Source organism: Nerophis lumbriciformis, linkage group LG19, assembly GCF_033978685.3.
Source record: "Nerophis lumbriciformis linkage group LG19, RoL_Nlum_v2.1, whole genome shotgun sequence".
Taxonomy (NCBI): domain Eukaryota; kingdom Metazoa; phylum Chordata; class Actinopteri; order Syngnathiformes; family Syngnathidae; genus Nerophis; species Nerophis lumbriciformis.
Window position 1 is genome coordinate 33,274,539 of NC_084566.2, and position 16,476 is coordinate 33,291,014.

A 16,476-nucleotide genomic window follows, 5' to 3' on the forward strand; every position below is an offset into this window, starting at 1 on the left:
TGCTGAAAGGATTTAGTAGAGAACATCGACGATAAAGTTTGCAACTTTTGGTTGCTGATAAAAAAGCCTTGCCTGTACCGGAAGTAGCAGACGAGTAGCGTGACGTCACAGGTTGTGGAGCTCCTCACATCTGCACATTGTTTACAATCATGGCCACCAGCAGCGAGAGCCATTCGGACCCAGAAAACGACGATTTCCCCATTAATTTGAGCGAGGATGAAAGATTTGTGGATGAGGAAAGTGAGAGTGAAGGACTAGAGGGCAGTGGGAGCGATTCAGATAGGGAAGATGCTGTGAGAGGCGGGTGGGACCTGATATTCAGCTGGGAATGACTAAAACAGTAAATAAACACAAGACATATATATACTCTATTAGCCACAACACAACCAGGCTTATATTTAATATGCCACAAATTAATCCCGCATAACAAACACCTCCCCCCTCCCGTCCATATAACCCGCCGATACAACTCAAACACCTGCACAACACACTCAATCCCACAGCCCAAAGTATCGTTCACCTCCCCAAAGTTCATACAGCACATATATTTCCCCAAAGTCCCCAAAGTTACGTACGTGACATGCACATAGCGGCGCGCACGTACGGGCAAGCGATCAAATGTTTGGAAGCCGCAGCTGCATGCGTACTCACGGTACCGCGTCTGCGCATCCAACTCAAAGTCCTCCTGGTAAGAGTCTCTGTTGTCCCAGTTCTCCACAGGCCAATGGTAAAGATTGACTGTCATCTTTCGGGAATGTAAACAATGAAACACCGGCTGGCTGTGTTTGTGTTGCTGCAGTCGGCCGCAATACACCGCTTCCCACCTACAGCTTTCTTCTTTGCTGTCTCCATTGTTCATTGAACAAATTGCAAAAGATTCACCAACACAGATGTCCAGAATACTGTGGAATTTTGCGATGAAAACAGACGACTTAATAGCTGGCCACCATGCTGTCCCAAAATGTCCTCCACAATCCGTGACGTCACGCGCTGACGTCGTCATACCGAGACGTTTTCAGCAGGATATTTCGCGCAAAATTTAAAATTGCACTTTAGTAAGCTAACCCGGCCGTATTGGCATGTGTTGCAATGTTAAGATTTCATAATTGATTAATAAACTATCAGACTGCGTGGTCGGTAGTAGTGGGTTTCAGTAGGCCTTTAATATGTTACGTTAACATACCAGGCACGTTCTCAGTTGGTTATTTATGCCTCATATAACGTACACTTATTCAGCCTGTTGTTCACTATTCTTTATTTATTTTAAATTGCCTTTCAAATGTCTATTCTTGGTGTTGGGTTTATCAAATAAATTTCCCCCAAAAATGCGACTTGTATATGTTTTTTTCCTTCTTTATTATGCATTTTCGGCCGGTGCGACTTATACTCCGGAGCGACTTATACTCCGAAAAATACGGTATATTCATTTTTTAACACTAAATTGTCTTTAGTGTGTGAATGTGAGTGTGAATGTTGTCTGTCTATCTGTGTTGGCCCTGTGATGAGCTGGTGACTTGTCCAGGGTGTAACTCGCCTTCTGCCTGAATGCAGCTGGGATAGGCTCCAGCACCCCTGCGGTAGAAAATGGATGGATAAAAGTGCTGTAAACTCAAAGTTGTGCCCATTCTAAGCTGTTCTCAATTAAAACCCTAATGTCGCACATCTGCCATGCTCACATTTAAGAGAATAGAAGACTGATAAATAACAATAATGAAAGGTCTAGAACGTCTCGTTTCTCGGAGCTCGACTGAAGACGCGTCCTTGAGAGGAGCACAAATCGCCTTCCGCAAAGCCAATATTATAAAGCACAATTCGCCTTTCTACTTCCAGCTGGCCGTGATTTAAAAAGACTTTTATTGTAGTCCTCCCACAGCCTCTCCGCGCGCCACAAACTCAATCTCGACAGTTTTTTTGTTTTTTTCCCCCAGACAAAAGCACACAAATGAAATGTTCTATTAAGCAAGGCTTTTCACTCACCTTGCAGCAGACAATATGTGAATGCAACACGTCACATGACAGCTCGCTATTGTGGATGCTCGATGTTATCCCAGGTGGATTTTTCCCCATTCAATAGCATTAATTAGACACGCCGCACCCGGCATTAACAACTTCTCTATACTGCAAAAACTGAAATCTAAGTAAGATTAAATATCTCAAATAATGGTGATATTTGCTTATTTTCTGTCTGATAAGATCATTCTTCTCACTAAGCAGATTTTATGTTAGAGTGTTTTACTTGTTTTAAGTGTTTTGGTCCGAAATGATCTCAGTAAGATATTACAGCTTGTTGCTGAGATTTGATGACCTATATTGAGTAAAACATGCTTGAAACTAGAATATCAACTGTTGCAAAGCTGTGTCATCAACACTCACAAGTATAAAACTACTTTTTTAAAGTAATAATTTCTTACTTCAAGCATAAAAAAAAAAAATCATGACTTTGACACAATTGTGTCTCATAATTAAAACAGATGACAGCCAAATGGACTTTGCTGTTTTATTTTCAATGAAACAATAGAAAATATGTACTCATATAGTAGTAGAGTTGGCACAGTACAGTAAACTGACAGTTAATATTTAAACATTCAACATGTGACATTTCTAACAATTTTGAACAGAAATAGTTCATGCACATTTAGATGAATTCTTCAAAATTACCGGGCTGTATATATGCGCACTAATTGACTGAAAGAGCACGCACTTGGCACGATGATGTCATGTTAGCGATGGAAAAATGCATTTTTAGACAATATGGTTTGCCTGAGCGGCTAGGAGACCCCGAGAGTAACAAGCGGTTGCCTTGTTGCCTTTCCATTAAGAACAATAAATTCGTTTTTAGTGTAAGTTTGCATATCATTATGTCAAGATAATGGCACTATCATTTACTTCATTTAAGAATATTTTTCAACATATTGAGCAAAAAGGTCTCTTTTTTTTCTATCAAGAAAAGTGCACTTGTTATTAGTGAGAATATACTTATTTTAAGGTATTTTTGGGTTCATTGAGGTTAGCTAATTTTACTTGTTTTGGAAAGTCTTGACAAGCCAAATTTTCTTGTTCTATTGGCAGATAATTTTGCTTAGTTCAAATAAAATACCCCTCATTTTTGTAATTTTTTTTCTTGTTTTTGAACTTATTGGGGTGTTACCATTTAGTGGTCATGACAGTACACCTACTTTGAGACAAGAGCTATAGTGATGCATGCTTGGTTATGGTTTGAATTTACATCCAACAATTGCGAGAACGACTTTTTACTGTTAATATCGGCCGCTTCATTTTTTTTATGTTTTCTGCTAAGGACACCACATGACCCTCTGTCTGTTTGTCAATCTTGCATTGTTGCACTAATGGTACCTTTAGGTATTATTCTCGCGCAGTGGTTCTTAACCTTGTTGGAGGTACCGAACCGCACCGGTTTCATATGCGCATTCACCGAACCCTTCTTTAGTGAAAAATAAAATGTTGGGTTTTTTTCAAATTCAAGACAAAGTTATATATTTTTGGTAACACTTTTAGTATGGGGAACATATTCTAAGTAACAAAGACTTAATTTAGAGTTATTTGGTTAGGGTTAGGGCCAGGGTTAGAGGGTTAGGGCCAGGGTTAGAGGGTTAGGGTTATAATAAGGCCATGCCGAATAAGGCATTAATAAGTACCGTATTTTTCGGACTATAAGTCGCAGTTTTTTTCATAGTTTGGCCGGGCTCCAGTGCGACTTATATATGTTTTTTTCCTTTCTTATTATGCATTTTTGGCAGGTGCGACTTATACTCCGAAAAATACGGTACTTAATAATTTATATTAATAACTTTCCTCCAGAAGGTCTTATCTTTGTCCATGCACTGCAACAACTGAAATCTAAGTAAGATGAAATATCTCAAATAAGGGTGATATTTGCTTATTTTCTGTTTGATAAGATAATTCTTCTCACTAAGCAGATTTTATGTTAGAGTGTTTTACTTGTTTTAAGGGTTTTGGTCCGAAATGATCTCAGTAAGATATTACAGCTTGTTGCTGAGATTTGATGACCTATATTGAGTAAAACATGCTTGAAACTAGAATATCAACTGTTGCAAAGCTGTGTCATCAACACTCACAAGTATAAAACTACTTTTTTAAAGTAATAATTTCTTACTTCAAGCATGACAAAAAAAAAATCATGATGCCGAGCGCATATCATTATGTCAAGATAATGGCACTAGCCATACTTGCCAACCTTGAGACCTCCGAATTCGGGAGGTGAGAGAGGGCGTGGTTAAGAGGGGAGGAGTATATTTACAGCTAGAATTCACCAAGTCAAGTATTTCATATATATATATATATATATATATATATATATATATATATATACATATATATATATATATATAAGAAATACTTGACTTTCAGTGAATTCTAGCTATAAATATATATATATATATATATATATATATATATATAGATATATATATATATATATATATATATATATATATATACACAGGTATATATATATATATAAAATAAATACTTGAATTTCAGTGTTCATTTATTTACACATATACTTGTTGAGTTAAGAGTTGAATTGTCCATCCTTGTTCTATTCTCTGTCACTATTTTTCTAACCATGCTGAACACCCTCTCTGATGATGCATTGCTGTGTGGCACGCACAAAAGTGCTTTCATCAAATGCACTAGATGGCAGTATTGTCCTGTTTAAGAGTGTCACAACATTGCTGTTTACGGCAGACGAACTGCTTTACGGTAGACGAAAACGTGACTGCTGTTGTTGTGTGTTGTTCCCGCGCTGGGAGGACGTTAATGAAACTGCCTAACAATAAACCCACATAAGAAACCAAGAACTCGCCCTCCATCATTCTACAGTTATAACGTGATTGGGCAGGCACGCCGTTTATATTGTGGGAAAGCGGACTCAGGTCCGCATTGACCTGAGTCCGCCTGAATTTCGGGAGATTTTCGGGAGATAATTTGTCCCGGGAGGTTTTCGGGAGAGGCGCTGAATTTCGGGAGTCTCCCGGAAAATCCGAGAGGGTTGGCAAGTATGGCACTAGCACAGTGGTTCTTAACCTTGTTGGAGGTACCAAACCCCACCAATTTCATATGCGCATTCACCGAACCCTTCTCTAGTGAAAAATAAAATGGGTTTTTTTCAAATTCAAGACAAAAGTTATATGTTTTTGGTAAAACTTTAGTATGGGGAACATATTCTAAGTAACAAAGACTTAATTTAGAGTTTTTTGGACACTAGGGGAACATATTCTAAGTAATAAAGACTTAATTTAGAGTTGTTTTGGACACTAGGGGAACATATTCTAAGTAACAAAGACTTAATTTAGAGTTATTTGGTTAGGGTTAGGGTTAGAGGGTTAGGGCCAGGGTTAGAGGGTTAGGGTTATAATAAGGCCATGCCGAATAAAGCATTAAAAAGTACTTAATAATGACTAGTTAAGAGCCAATATGTTACTAATTTGCATGTTAATAAGCAACTAATTAATGGTGAATATGTTCCCCATACTAAAGTGTTACCATGTTTTATTACTGGTGCACAAAATGAACCGTGCATGAACATCACCTTGTTCAAAGAACAAAACCAACACAGTGCATAAACTCACAACAAATTACACACCTGCAAATCAGTCTGACTTCTGCTGTCGCCGTATCCGTAATACGCCGATAGGGAGAAGCTTTTATTTACACGATGAGTCGGGTGTGCCGAACCCCTCAGCCCGACTCACCGAACCCCTAGGGTTTGATCGAACCCAGGTTAAGAACCACTGTTCTAGCTGAATGCTAAATAACTAGCTCTGAGTGTCTCCTCCCTCCCTCCGCGGGGTTCCAAGCTAGGGTTTTTCCCCCAGCGTTTAAAAAGCGCCTTGCCGCAACAGAACGCCAAAGTGGGAGGGAAAAAAAATCGAGCAGATGAGATCGCCGACTCCCACGTGGTGCAGCCGAGCGCAGATGGAGACAAACTTATCGGCAGTGATGCGGAGCTGGCAGAGGACGCAGTCTGTCTGAGCAGGTGTTTGGACCCGGCGTGGACATCGTGTACTGCCAGCAAAAAAGGGTCGCAGGTTGAGACCGAGCAAAAGAAAGAAGTGGTTCTTACTGTGAAAGGCAGGCTGAAATCACCCCGTCGTCATTTTAAAGGGGAACTGCAATTTTTTGGGGGGGAATTTTGCCTATCGTGCACAATCATTGTTAGAGACAAGACATGGTAACACTTTAGTATGGGGAACATATTCACCACTAATTAGTTGCTTATTAACATGCAAATTAGCAACATATTAGTCATTATTAAGTACTTATTAATGCCTTATTCTGCAAGGCCTTATTATACAACCAGTATAATTAACTATACTTAGTATAATTAACTATTAACTAAGAGTCTTCCCTCAATAATCTCAGAATTATTGCTTATTAGTAACCCTAACCCTTATACAGTATGTTCCCATAGTGTCCAAATAACACTAAATTAAGTCTTATTATACAACCAGTAAGCCATTAACTAAAAGTCTTCCCTCAATAACCTCAGAATTATTGCTTATTAGTGAAGTGAATTGTAAATTAAATTTATATAGCGTTTTTGTCTAGTGACTCAAAGCGCTTTACATAGTGAAACCCAATATCTAAGTAACATTTAAACCAGTGTGGGTGGCACTGGGTGCAGGTGGGTAAAGTGTCTTGCCCAAGGACACAACGGCAGTGACTGGGATGGCGGGAACGGGGATCGAACCTGGAACCCTCAAGTTGCTGGCCCGGCAGCTCTACCAACCGAGCTATACCGCTATTAGTAACCCTAACCCTAACCCTTGTATGTTCCCCTAGTGTCCAAATAACTCTAAATTAAGTCTTTGGTAACACTTTAGTATGGGGAACACATATTCACCATTAATTAGTTGCTTATTAACATGCAAATTAGTAACGAATTGGCTCTTAATTAGTCATTATTAAATACTTATTAATGCCTTATTCTGCATGGTTTTATTATAGAACCAGTAAGCCATTAATTAAGAGTCTTCCCTCAATAACCTCAGAATTATTGCTTATTAGTGAAGTGAATTGTGAATTAAATTTATATAGCGCTTTTCTCCAGTGACTCAAAGCGCTTCACATAGTGAAACCCAATATCTAAGTTACATTTAAACCAGTGTGGGTGACACTGGGTGCAGGTGGGTAAAGTGTCTTGCCCAAGGACACAACGGCAGGGACTGGGATAGCGGGAACGGGGATCGAACCTGGAACCCTCAAGTTGCTGGCCCGGCAGCTCTACCAACCGAGCTATACCGCTATTAGTAACCCTAACCCTAACCCTAACCCTTGTATGTTCCCCTAGTGTCCAAATAACTCTAAATTAAGTCTTTGGTAACACTTTAGTATGGGGAACACATATTCACCATTAATTAGTTGCTTATTAACATGCAAATTAGTAACATATTGGCTCTTAATTAGTCATTATTGACTATCTATTAATGCCTTATTTTGCATGGCCTTATCATACAACCAGTAAGCCATTAACTAAGAGTCTTCCCTCAGTACCTTCAGAATTATTGCTTATTAGTGAAGTGAATTGTGAATTAAATTTATATAGCGCTTTTCTCGAGTGACTCAAAGCGCTTTACATAGTGAAAACCAGTGTGGGTGGCACTGGAAGCAGGTGGGTAAAGTATCTTGCCCAAGGACACAACGGCAGTGACTAGATGGCGGAAGCGGAGATCGAACCCGGAACCCTCAAGTTGCTGGCCCGGCCACTCTACCAACCGAGCTATATATATATATATATATATATATATATATATATATGATTGATTTTATTATATATATATAAATATTAATACATATATACATATATGATTGATTATATATATATATATATATATATATATATATACATACACATATATATACACATATATATATACATATATATATATATATGATTGATTTTATTATATGAATATAAATATTAATACATATATACATATATGATTGATTTCATATATATATATATATATACACATATATATATATATATATATATGATTGATTTTATTATATATATATAAATATTAATACATATATACATATATGATTGATTTCATATATATATATATATATATATATATCAGGGTTTCCCGCAGAGCCACCACCCTAAACTAAAGTTGCTCTGCTTAGTTCTGCCTCTGCCTCTGTCAGTACGTCTCTGTAGCACCCAGAATTGTCCCACCCACACAACCATCTGATTGGTTACACACAGAGCGGTAACAGCCAATCAGCAGTGCGTATTCAGAGCGCATGGAGTCAGTGCTCCTTCGGTGGATTAAGCAGAAAGGTGAGCATCAGGCAGCGGACTCTCCCTAAATTATAATAAACACCTCCCAGTCAACTACTAGTAACATCACTATGAGCCCGTTGACCTTCTAGAAACAAAAGCGGCAGCTCAGCTCGCTCGCTATCCTTGAGGTGAAGGCCAATTTGCTTTTAGCGTAACGTTAGCTCACTGTGCGGTGTGTGTGAGTGCGTGCGTGTGAGTGTTACGGACAGCAAAGCCCTGTCTGTCTGCGAGAAAGACAAGCATTATTGACCTACAGTTAACAACTAAGTTATTTCACGTTACTTTTTTTCTTGTGTTAATTGAGCTGTGTTGAAGCAGCAAAAAATGACATTATGTTAAATGAAGAGTTTCTGTCTCTGATAGTTGATATAATAATGTAACTGCATCATAAAGCCTACATGAACTCCAAGGTGTTCAGGGATGAACTAATGTACTATTTTTTCAGCTATAGTTACATGAATCATTAATAATGGAGCAGCCTAGTTTTGAATGGCAGGGTCCCTGCTATCACATGTTGATACAAATATAACAGTTACATAATAAAAATCAACTACAGGCTTCCCAAATGCTGTAATAAATTAAGCATGATGAGTTGAGCATATGTCAGCATGTGGCCCCACATTTAATTGTTTTCTTCTAATGCTTATTGCAAATGCTTAGTTACAGTAAGTCATTAATTTGATTTTGTAAGTCATTATTTTAGTATGTCAGGTAACTAGGACTGTTTTGTTTTTACTTTACGGAAAAAAATATCGAGATATATATCGTATGTCGCCATTCAGCATACGGAGCGGAAAACACAACCAAAACTTGTAGGCTTCTTCACGTGACGAAGCCGGCCTACTTCACCACAGTCTGTAGGTGGAGACATAATGGCGACAGGCCGATTTACACCGATCCTTACACCCACCCACCTATCTAATCGATGGTAAAGAAAAATGCTTGCACAGACTTGAATTTAGGGCCCTGGCTTCGTCACCAGATGCGCGTTGAGGTTATAGAGTCCAGCACTGTCTCCTGATATACTTCCGCACTTTGTAACATTTGTACGATTTGTATTCTTTACTACAATTCTCCTTCAGACTCGGTCTTGAATCCACCATGAGCAATTCAAACAAAGAACTGAGAATATTTACATTACCCTCTCTTGGTCCATGTTGAATTCTCAGCGCTTTGCCATTTTACTCAGATACTGTTGCGCGTTTTCCACAGTCGGCTCCTGAGCGAAAACCCTTGAAAGTCACAAAGAGCCCCTACAGCAATCACAGAGGCTTCAATAAGACACTTTTTATTTTTTTTTTTTCATGTGCTTTCTAATCAAAGCGCTTTCTCGACAAAGCAAAGCTTTTCAAGGCTGCCCGCTTTGCTACGTCTGTCTTTCTCCATGTGAACTCCGTGTCTCATGTCCTTGCAGCGGGCTGAAAAGAGGCTGAAATAAAACATCCTTCGTTATAACAAACACTGCTCATTTTGCACGGTGACCCACGCGCGGCTCTGAGTAATTACGCCACAGGAGCGTGTCTGAAGTGGCCACAGATTTTCATTAGCGCCGGGAGAGGAGAGGAGAGGCCACGGTGCTGTCTGGACCGGCCGTGATGTATCGCGCGGACCTGCGAGTCCTAACCGTTCAATTAGGAGCCCGGCAGAGGCTCGGCCTGTCAAGAGTTGGGCAAGATCAAGAGCTGCTTCCTCGGGAACCGGCGCAATCAATCTTTTGCTGGTTGACTGGCAGGCTGGCCCAAGGGGCGCAAGGCATGCGGGCAGGCAGGCAGGACCCTTTCCCAGGGTAGAAACAACTCTGGGGGCTGCACAGGTTTAGACCATTCATCCTCATCTGTCGCACCGAGCAGGAATACTCTCATGACCTTCGCTGCCGTGAGTAGGCAGAAAAATCGCATTTCCGCCGGCATTTGTTTGGACACCAAAATAGCGCTCGCCTCTGGAAATTAGGAGGAGGGGTTTGTTTATCCCAGTTATGTGGTCGTTTAGCTGGTTAATGTTGTAAAAAAGGAGAAAGGGGTCTCAAAGTCCATGTGAGCAGTCAACTCAAAAAGTTAAGTCCTACTGAAATGCGATTTTCTTATTCAAACGGGGATAGCAGGTCCATTCTATGTGTCATACTTGATCATTTCGCGATATTGCCATATATTTGCTGAAAGGATTTACATCGACGATAAAGTTTGCAACTTTTGGTCGCTGATAAAAAAGCCTTGCCTGTACCGGAAGTAGCAGACGAGTAGCGTGACGTCACAGATTGTGGAGCTCCTCACATCTGCACATTGTTTACAATCATGGCCACCAGCAGCGAGAGCGATTCGGACCGAGAAAGCGACGATTTCCCCATTAATTTGAGCGAGGATGCAAGATTTGTGGATGAGGAAAGTGAGAGTGAAGGACTAGAGGGCAGTGGGAGCGATTCAGATAGGGAAGATGCTGAGAGAGGCGGGTGGGACCTGATATTCATAAAACAGTAAATAAACACAAGACATATATATACTCTATTAGCCACAACACAACCAGGCTTATATTTAATATGCCACAAATTAATCCCGCATAACAAACACCTCCCCCCTCCCGTCCATATAACCCGCCAATACAACTCAAACACCTGCACAACACACTCAATCCCACAGCCCAAAGTACCGTTCACCTCCCCAAAGTTCATACAGCACATATATTCCCCCAAAGTCCCCAAAGTTACGTACGTGACATGCACATAGCGGCACGCAAGTACGGGCAAGCGATCAAATGTTTGGAAGCGTACTCACGGTACCGTGTCTGCGTATCCAACTCAAAGTCCTCCTGGTAAGAGTCTCTGTTGTCCCAGTTCTCCACAGGCCAATGGTAAAGCTTGACTGTCATCTTCCGGGAATGTAAACAATGAAACACCGGCTGTGTTTGTGTTGCTGCAGTCGGCCGCAATACACCGCTTCCCACCTACAGCTTTCTTCTTTACTGTCTCCATTGTTCATTGAACAAATTGCAAAAGATTCACCAACACAGATGTCCAGAATACTGTGGAATTTTGCGATGAAAACAGACGACTTAATAGCTGGCCACCATGCTGTCCCAAAATGTCCTCTACAATCCGTGACGTCACGCGCTGACGTCATCATACCGAGACGTTTTCAGCAGGATATTTTGCGCGAAATTTAAAATTGCAGTTTAGTAAGCTAACCCGGCCGTATTGGCATGTGTTGCAATGTTAAGATGTCATCATTGATATGTAAACTATCAGACTGCGTGGTCGGTAGTAGTGGGTTTCAGTAGGCCTTGAAAGATATAGTCCTAACAATAGTCTCACACACACTAGGTGTGGTGACATTGTCCTCTGCATTTGACCCATCCCCATGTTCACCCCCTTGGAGGTGAGGGGAGCAGTGAGCAGCAGCGATGGCCGCGCTCGGGAATCATTTGGTGATTTAACCCCCAATTCCAAGTGCCAAGCAGGGAGGCAATGGGTCCCATTTTTATAGAAATACCACATGAAAGATGTTGGTTTTTAGCATTTTATTTGCCCAGCTTCCATACTTTTTTTACACTTTACAAGAAACACATTGGCGGCAAACTCCGTAGCTTGTAAGCTTGAGTGCGCAAGCATTCTGGGCTTTTCTCTAGTGACTCAAAGCGCTTTACATAGTGAAACGCATTCTCCAAGTCAGTGTTTTTCAACCTTTTTTGAGCCAAGGCACATTTTTTGCGTTGAAATAATCCGGAGGCACACCACCAGCAGAAATCATTAAAAAAAGAACTCAGTTGACAGTAAAAAGTCGTCGCAATTGTTGGAAATGACTTTAAAGCATAACCAAGCATGCATCAGTATAGCTCTTGTCTCAAAGTAGGTGTACTGTCACCACCTGTCACATCACGCCGTGACTTATTTGGACTTTTTTGCTGTTTTCCTGTATGTAGTGTTTTAGTTCTTGTCTTGCGCTCCTATTTTGGTGGCTTTTTCTCTTTTTTTGGTATTTTCTTATAGCAGTTTCATGTTTTCCTTTGAGCGATATTTCCCGCATCTACTTTGTTTTAGCAATCAAGAATATTTCAGTTGTTTTTATCCATCTTTGTGGGGACATTGCTGATTGTCATGTCATGTTCGGACGTACATTGTGGACGCCGTCTTTGCTCCACAGTAAGTCTTTGCTGTCGTCCAGCATTCTGTTTTTGTTTACTTTGTAGCCAGTTTCGTTTTAGTTTCGTTCTGCATAGCCTTCCCTATGCTTCAATGCCTTTTCTTAGGTGCACTCACCTTTTGTTTATTTTTGGTTTAAGCATTAGACACCTTTTTACCTGCACGCTGCCTCCCGCTGTTTCCGACATCTACAAAGCAATTAGCTACCGGCTGCCACCTACTGATATGGAACAGTATTACATGGTTACTCTGCCAAGCTCTAGACAGCACCGACACTCAACAACAACACATCATTTGCAGACTATAATTACTGGTTTGCAAAAAATATTTTTAACCCAAATAGTTGAAATTAGATCATCTCCCAGGGCACACCAGACTGCATCTCACGGCACACTAGTGTGCCGCGGCACAGTGGTTGAAAAAGACTGCTCTAAGTTACATTTTTAAACCAGTGTAGGTGGTACTGGGAGCAAGTGGGTGAAGTGTCTTGCCCAAGGACACAACAGCTGTGACTAGGATGGCAGAAGCGAGGATCGAACCTAGAACCCTCAGGTTGCTGGCACGGCCGCTCTACCAACCGAGCTACGCTGTAATGGGCACCTCTGTCCTAAAGGTACGTTTTTCAACATTAATAATAATAATAATAATAATAATAATAGATTTTATTTGTAAAAAGCACTTTACATTGAGTAAACAACCTCAAAATGCTACAGTGTATTAAAATATATATATATATATATATATAAAATAAAAAGATATAAAAAAGAAAAAACAATTAAAACTAGAACAGCAAAATAGCTAAAACTAGTATGCATATATCTAAAGAAAAGGCTTTTTTTTTGGGAAAAAAAAAGAAGGGTTTTGAAGCCTTTTTTAAAAGCATCCATAGTCTGTGGTACCCTCAGGTGGTCAGGGAGAGTGTTCCACAGACTGGGAGCGGCGGAGCAGAAAGCCCGGTTTCCCATTGTTCGTCGCTTTTTGTCCTCTGTGGTGGTTAACTTGTTTAGGAATGTTATAAGGTGACTTAAAACATTGCCTAAAAAAGAATAAATACACTTTATGTCAAGGTTAATGATGTACTCACCAGCACATCGGGTTCGGGCCCTAAGCGGTGGTCCAGGCGACCCGGTGCCGCCCTCCAAGGGCCTGGTTAGCAGAACGCTGATCTCGTACTCGGTGTCCGGGTCCAGATGGCCGATCTTGTGGGTGGTCTTGTCCACGGGCTGCAGGTCGTACATGCTGCCCGACACCGTGCGGTACTCCACCTCTCGGTCCACGATGGGGCCGTCACCATTGATGGAATTAGCGTTGAGCTGGATCCACAGGTAGGTGGCGCCGACCGCCGTCAGCTGGGGCGGCGCGATGGGTACTGGAGGCTCTGAGGAGGCAAACAATTTCAGGTATTTAATAATCAGACGAAGCTGACAAAATAGAACGTTCTATTAAAAATTACATTTTTTTTTGGACCGCGCCGCTTCCAAACCATGTTTTGAAAGAGACTGCAAGGCCATGCGCTCTTTTGATAACAGAGACATTTTCGGCAAAGCAATAATGACTCAACATCAACATAAGTACAGAGTCAGTTCCGTCGGCACTTGTACTAAGACATGTTTCTATTAGTTTTGCCCTTGTAAGCAGCAAAAAAAATCTACTTTAAAACATTCCTAACAATAAAGTTTGGATTGAAATGTGAAGTTTAAATAACGATCATTCATCCATCCATCCATCCATCCATCTTCTTCCACTTATCCGAGGTCGGGGCAGCAGCCCAGACTTCCCTCTCCCCAGCCACTTCGTCCAGCTCCTCCCGGGGGATCCCGAGGCGTTCCCAGGCCAGCCGGGAGAGATAGTCTTCCCAACGTGTCCTGGGTCTTCCCCGTGGCCTCCTACCGGTCGGACGTGCCTGAAACACCTCCCTAGGGAGGCGTTCGGGTGGCATCCTGACCAGATGCCCGAACCACCTCATCTGGCTCCTCTCCATGTGGAGGAGCAGCGGCTTTACTTTGAGCTCCTCCCGGATGACAGAGCTTCTCACCCTATCTCTAAGGGAGAGCCCCGCCACCCGGCGGAGGTAACTAATTTCGGCCGCTTGTAACCGTGATCTTGTCCTTTCGGTCAGGACCCAAAGCTCATGACCATAGGTGAGGATGGGAACGTAGATCGACCGGTTAATCGAGAGCTTTGCCTTCCGGCTCAGCTCCTTCTTCACCACAACAGATCGATACAGCGTCCGCATTACTGAAGACGCCGCACCGATCCGCCTGTCGATCTCACGATCCACTCTTCCTTCACTCGCGAACAAGACTCCGAGGTACTTGAACTCCTCCACTTTGGGCAAGATCTCCTCCCCAACCCGGAAATGACACTCCACCCTTTTCCGGGCAAGAACCATGGACTCAGACTTGGAGGTGCTGATTCCCATCCCAGTCGCTTCACACTCGGCTGCGAACCGATCCAGTGAGAGCTGAAGATCTTGGCCAGATGAAGCCATCAGGACCACATCATCTGCAAATAGCAGAGACCTAATCCTGCAGCCACCAAACCAGATACCCTCAACGCCTTGACTGCGCCTAGAAATTATGTCCATAAAGGTTATGAACAGAATCGGTGACAAAGGGCAGCCTTGGCGTAGTCCAACCCTCACTGGAAACGGGTCCGACTTACTGCCGGCGATGCGGACCAAGCTCTGACACTGATCATACAGGGAGCGAACCGCCACAATAAGACAGTCCGGAACCCCATACTCTCTGAGCACTCCCCACAGGACTTCCCGGGGTACACGGTCAAATGCCTTCTCCAAGTCCACAAAGCACATGGGCAAACTCCCATGCACCCTCAAGGACCCTGCCGAGAGTATAGAGCTGGTCCACAGTTCCACGACCAGGACGAAAACCACACTGTTCCTCCTGAATCCGAGGTTCGACTATCCGGCGTAGCCTCCTCTCCAGTACACCTGAATAGACCTTACCGGGAAGGCTGAGGAGTGTGATCCCACGATAGTTGGAAAACACCCTCCGGTTCCAACTTCTTAAAGAGAGGAACCACCACCCCAGTCTGCCAATCCAGAGGTACCGCCCCCGATGTCCACGCGATGTTGCAGAGTCTTGTCAACCAAGACAGCCCCACAGCATCCAGAGCCTTAAGGAACTCCGGGCGGATGAGATCATTCATAATGATCAATAATGATCATTCATAATGAGCAATTAATGACAACATCAACATAAGTACAGAGTCAGTTCCGTCGGCACTTGAACTAAGACATGTTTCTATTAGTTTTGCCCTTGTAAGCAGCAAAAAAAATCTACTTTAAAACGTTCCTAACAATAAAGTTTGGATTGAAATGTGAAGTTTAAATAATGATCATTCATAATGAGCAACTGAGCACACACGTTTAGGTCAATAAGCGTCCGTGTGATTACCATCACTATTTAATCAATCAGCTATTGTAAATACTAATTATCCAACTTTATGAAATAGTGTGCCTTACAGAACTCATTACTTACTCAACATACTGTAAGGAAATGTATATTTTTGGATGGCTATAAAAACACATGACAATGACCTTTTCTTCAATATTTTTCTAATCTCACTTAAACCGTGTGCCATTTCTGGCTTATTGAGGCTTCTCAAAATGTCAAGATCAGGTTTTGTCATCGCCGAAGAAACAAAAGATTCTTGCAATTTTACGTCAGCGTTGTAGTTCTAGGGATGAAACATTTCTATCACATTTCTATTTTATGAAGTTATGTCTCTAGCTTTATAGCTAAGTCAAAGATAGCCAGTATGTTTTGGTCGGCTCTTACGGGGTTCACTCTGACATTGGCGGTGATAAAAATTGGTTTTGCTGAGCTTTTCGCTGACATTCCTTGGGTTATGTGGATGTATAGCATGTGGTTATCGATACTATCGTCATGGAGCAGTTACCATAGCAACAATTACGAAAAAACAAAACAAAAAATGAGGGATATTTGATTTGAACTAAGCAAAATAATCTGCCAATAGAACAAGAACA

At 41.7% G+C, this 16,476-nt stretch overlaps 1 protein-coding gene across 7 annotated transcripts in view; it reads right to left on the minus strand.

Moving 5' to 3' along the window:
• The window catches only part of LOC133618481 (receptor-type tyrosine-protein phosphatase mu-like), a 580,372-nt gene that overhangs the window by 305,251 nt on the left and 258,645 nt on the right, over positions 1–16,476 (minus strand). For all 7 annotated transcript variants that reach the window (XM_072915241.1, XM_061978877.2, XM_061978875.2 and 4 more), the window contains exon 7: positions 13,549–13,842. In XM_072915241.1, coding sequence (XP_072771342.1) covers positions 13,549–13,842 — 294 coding nt within the window. The remainder of the gene's footprint in view (positions 1–13,548; positions 13,843–16,476) is intronic.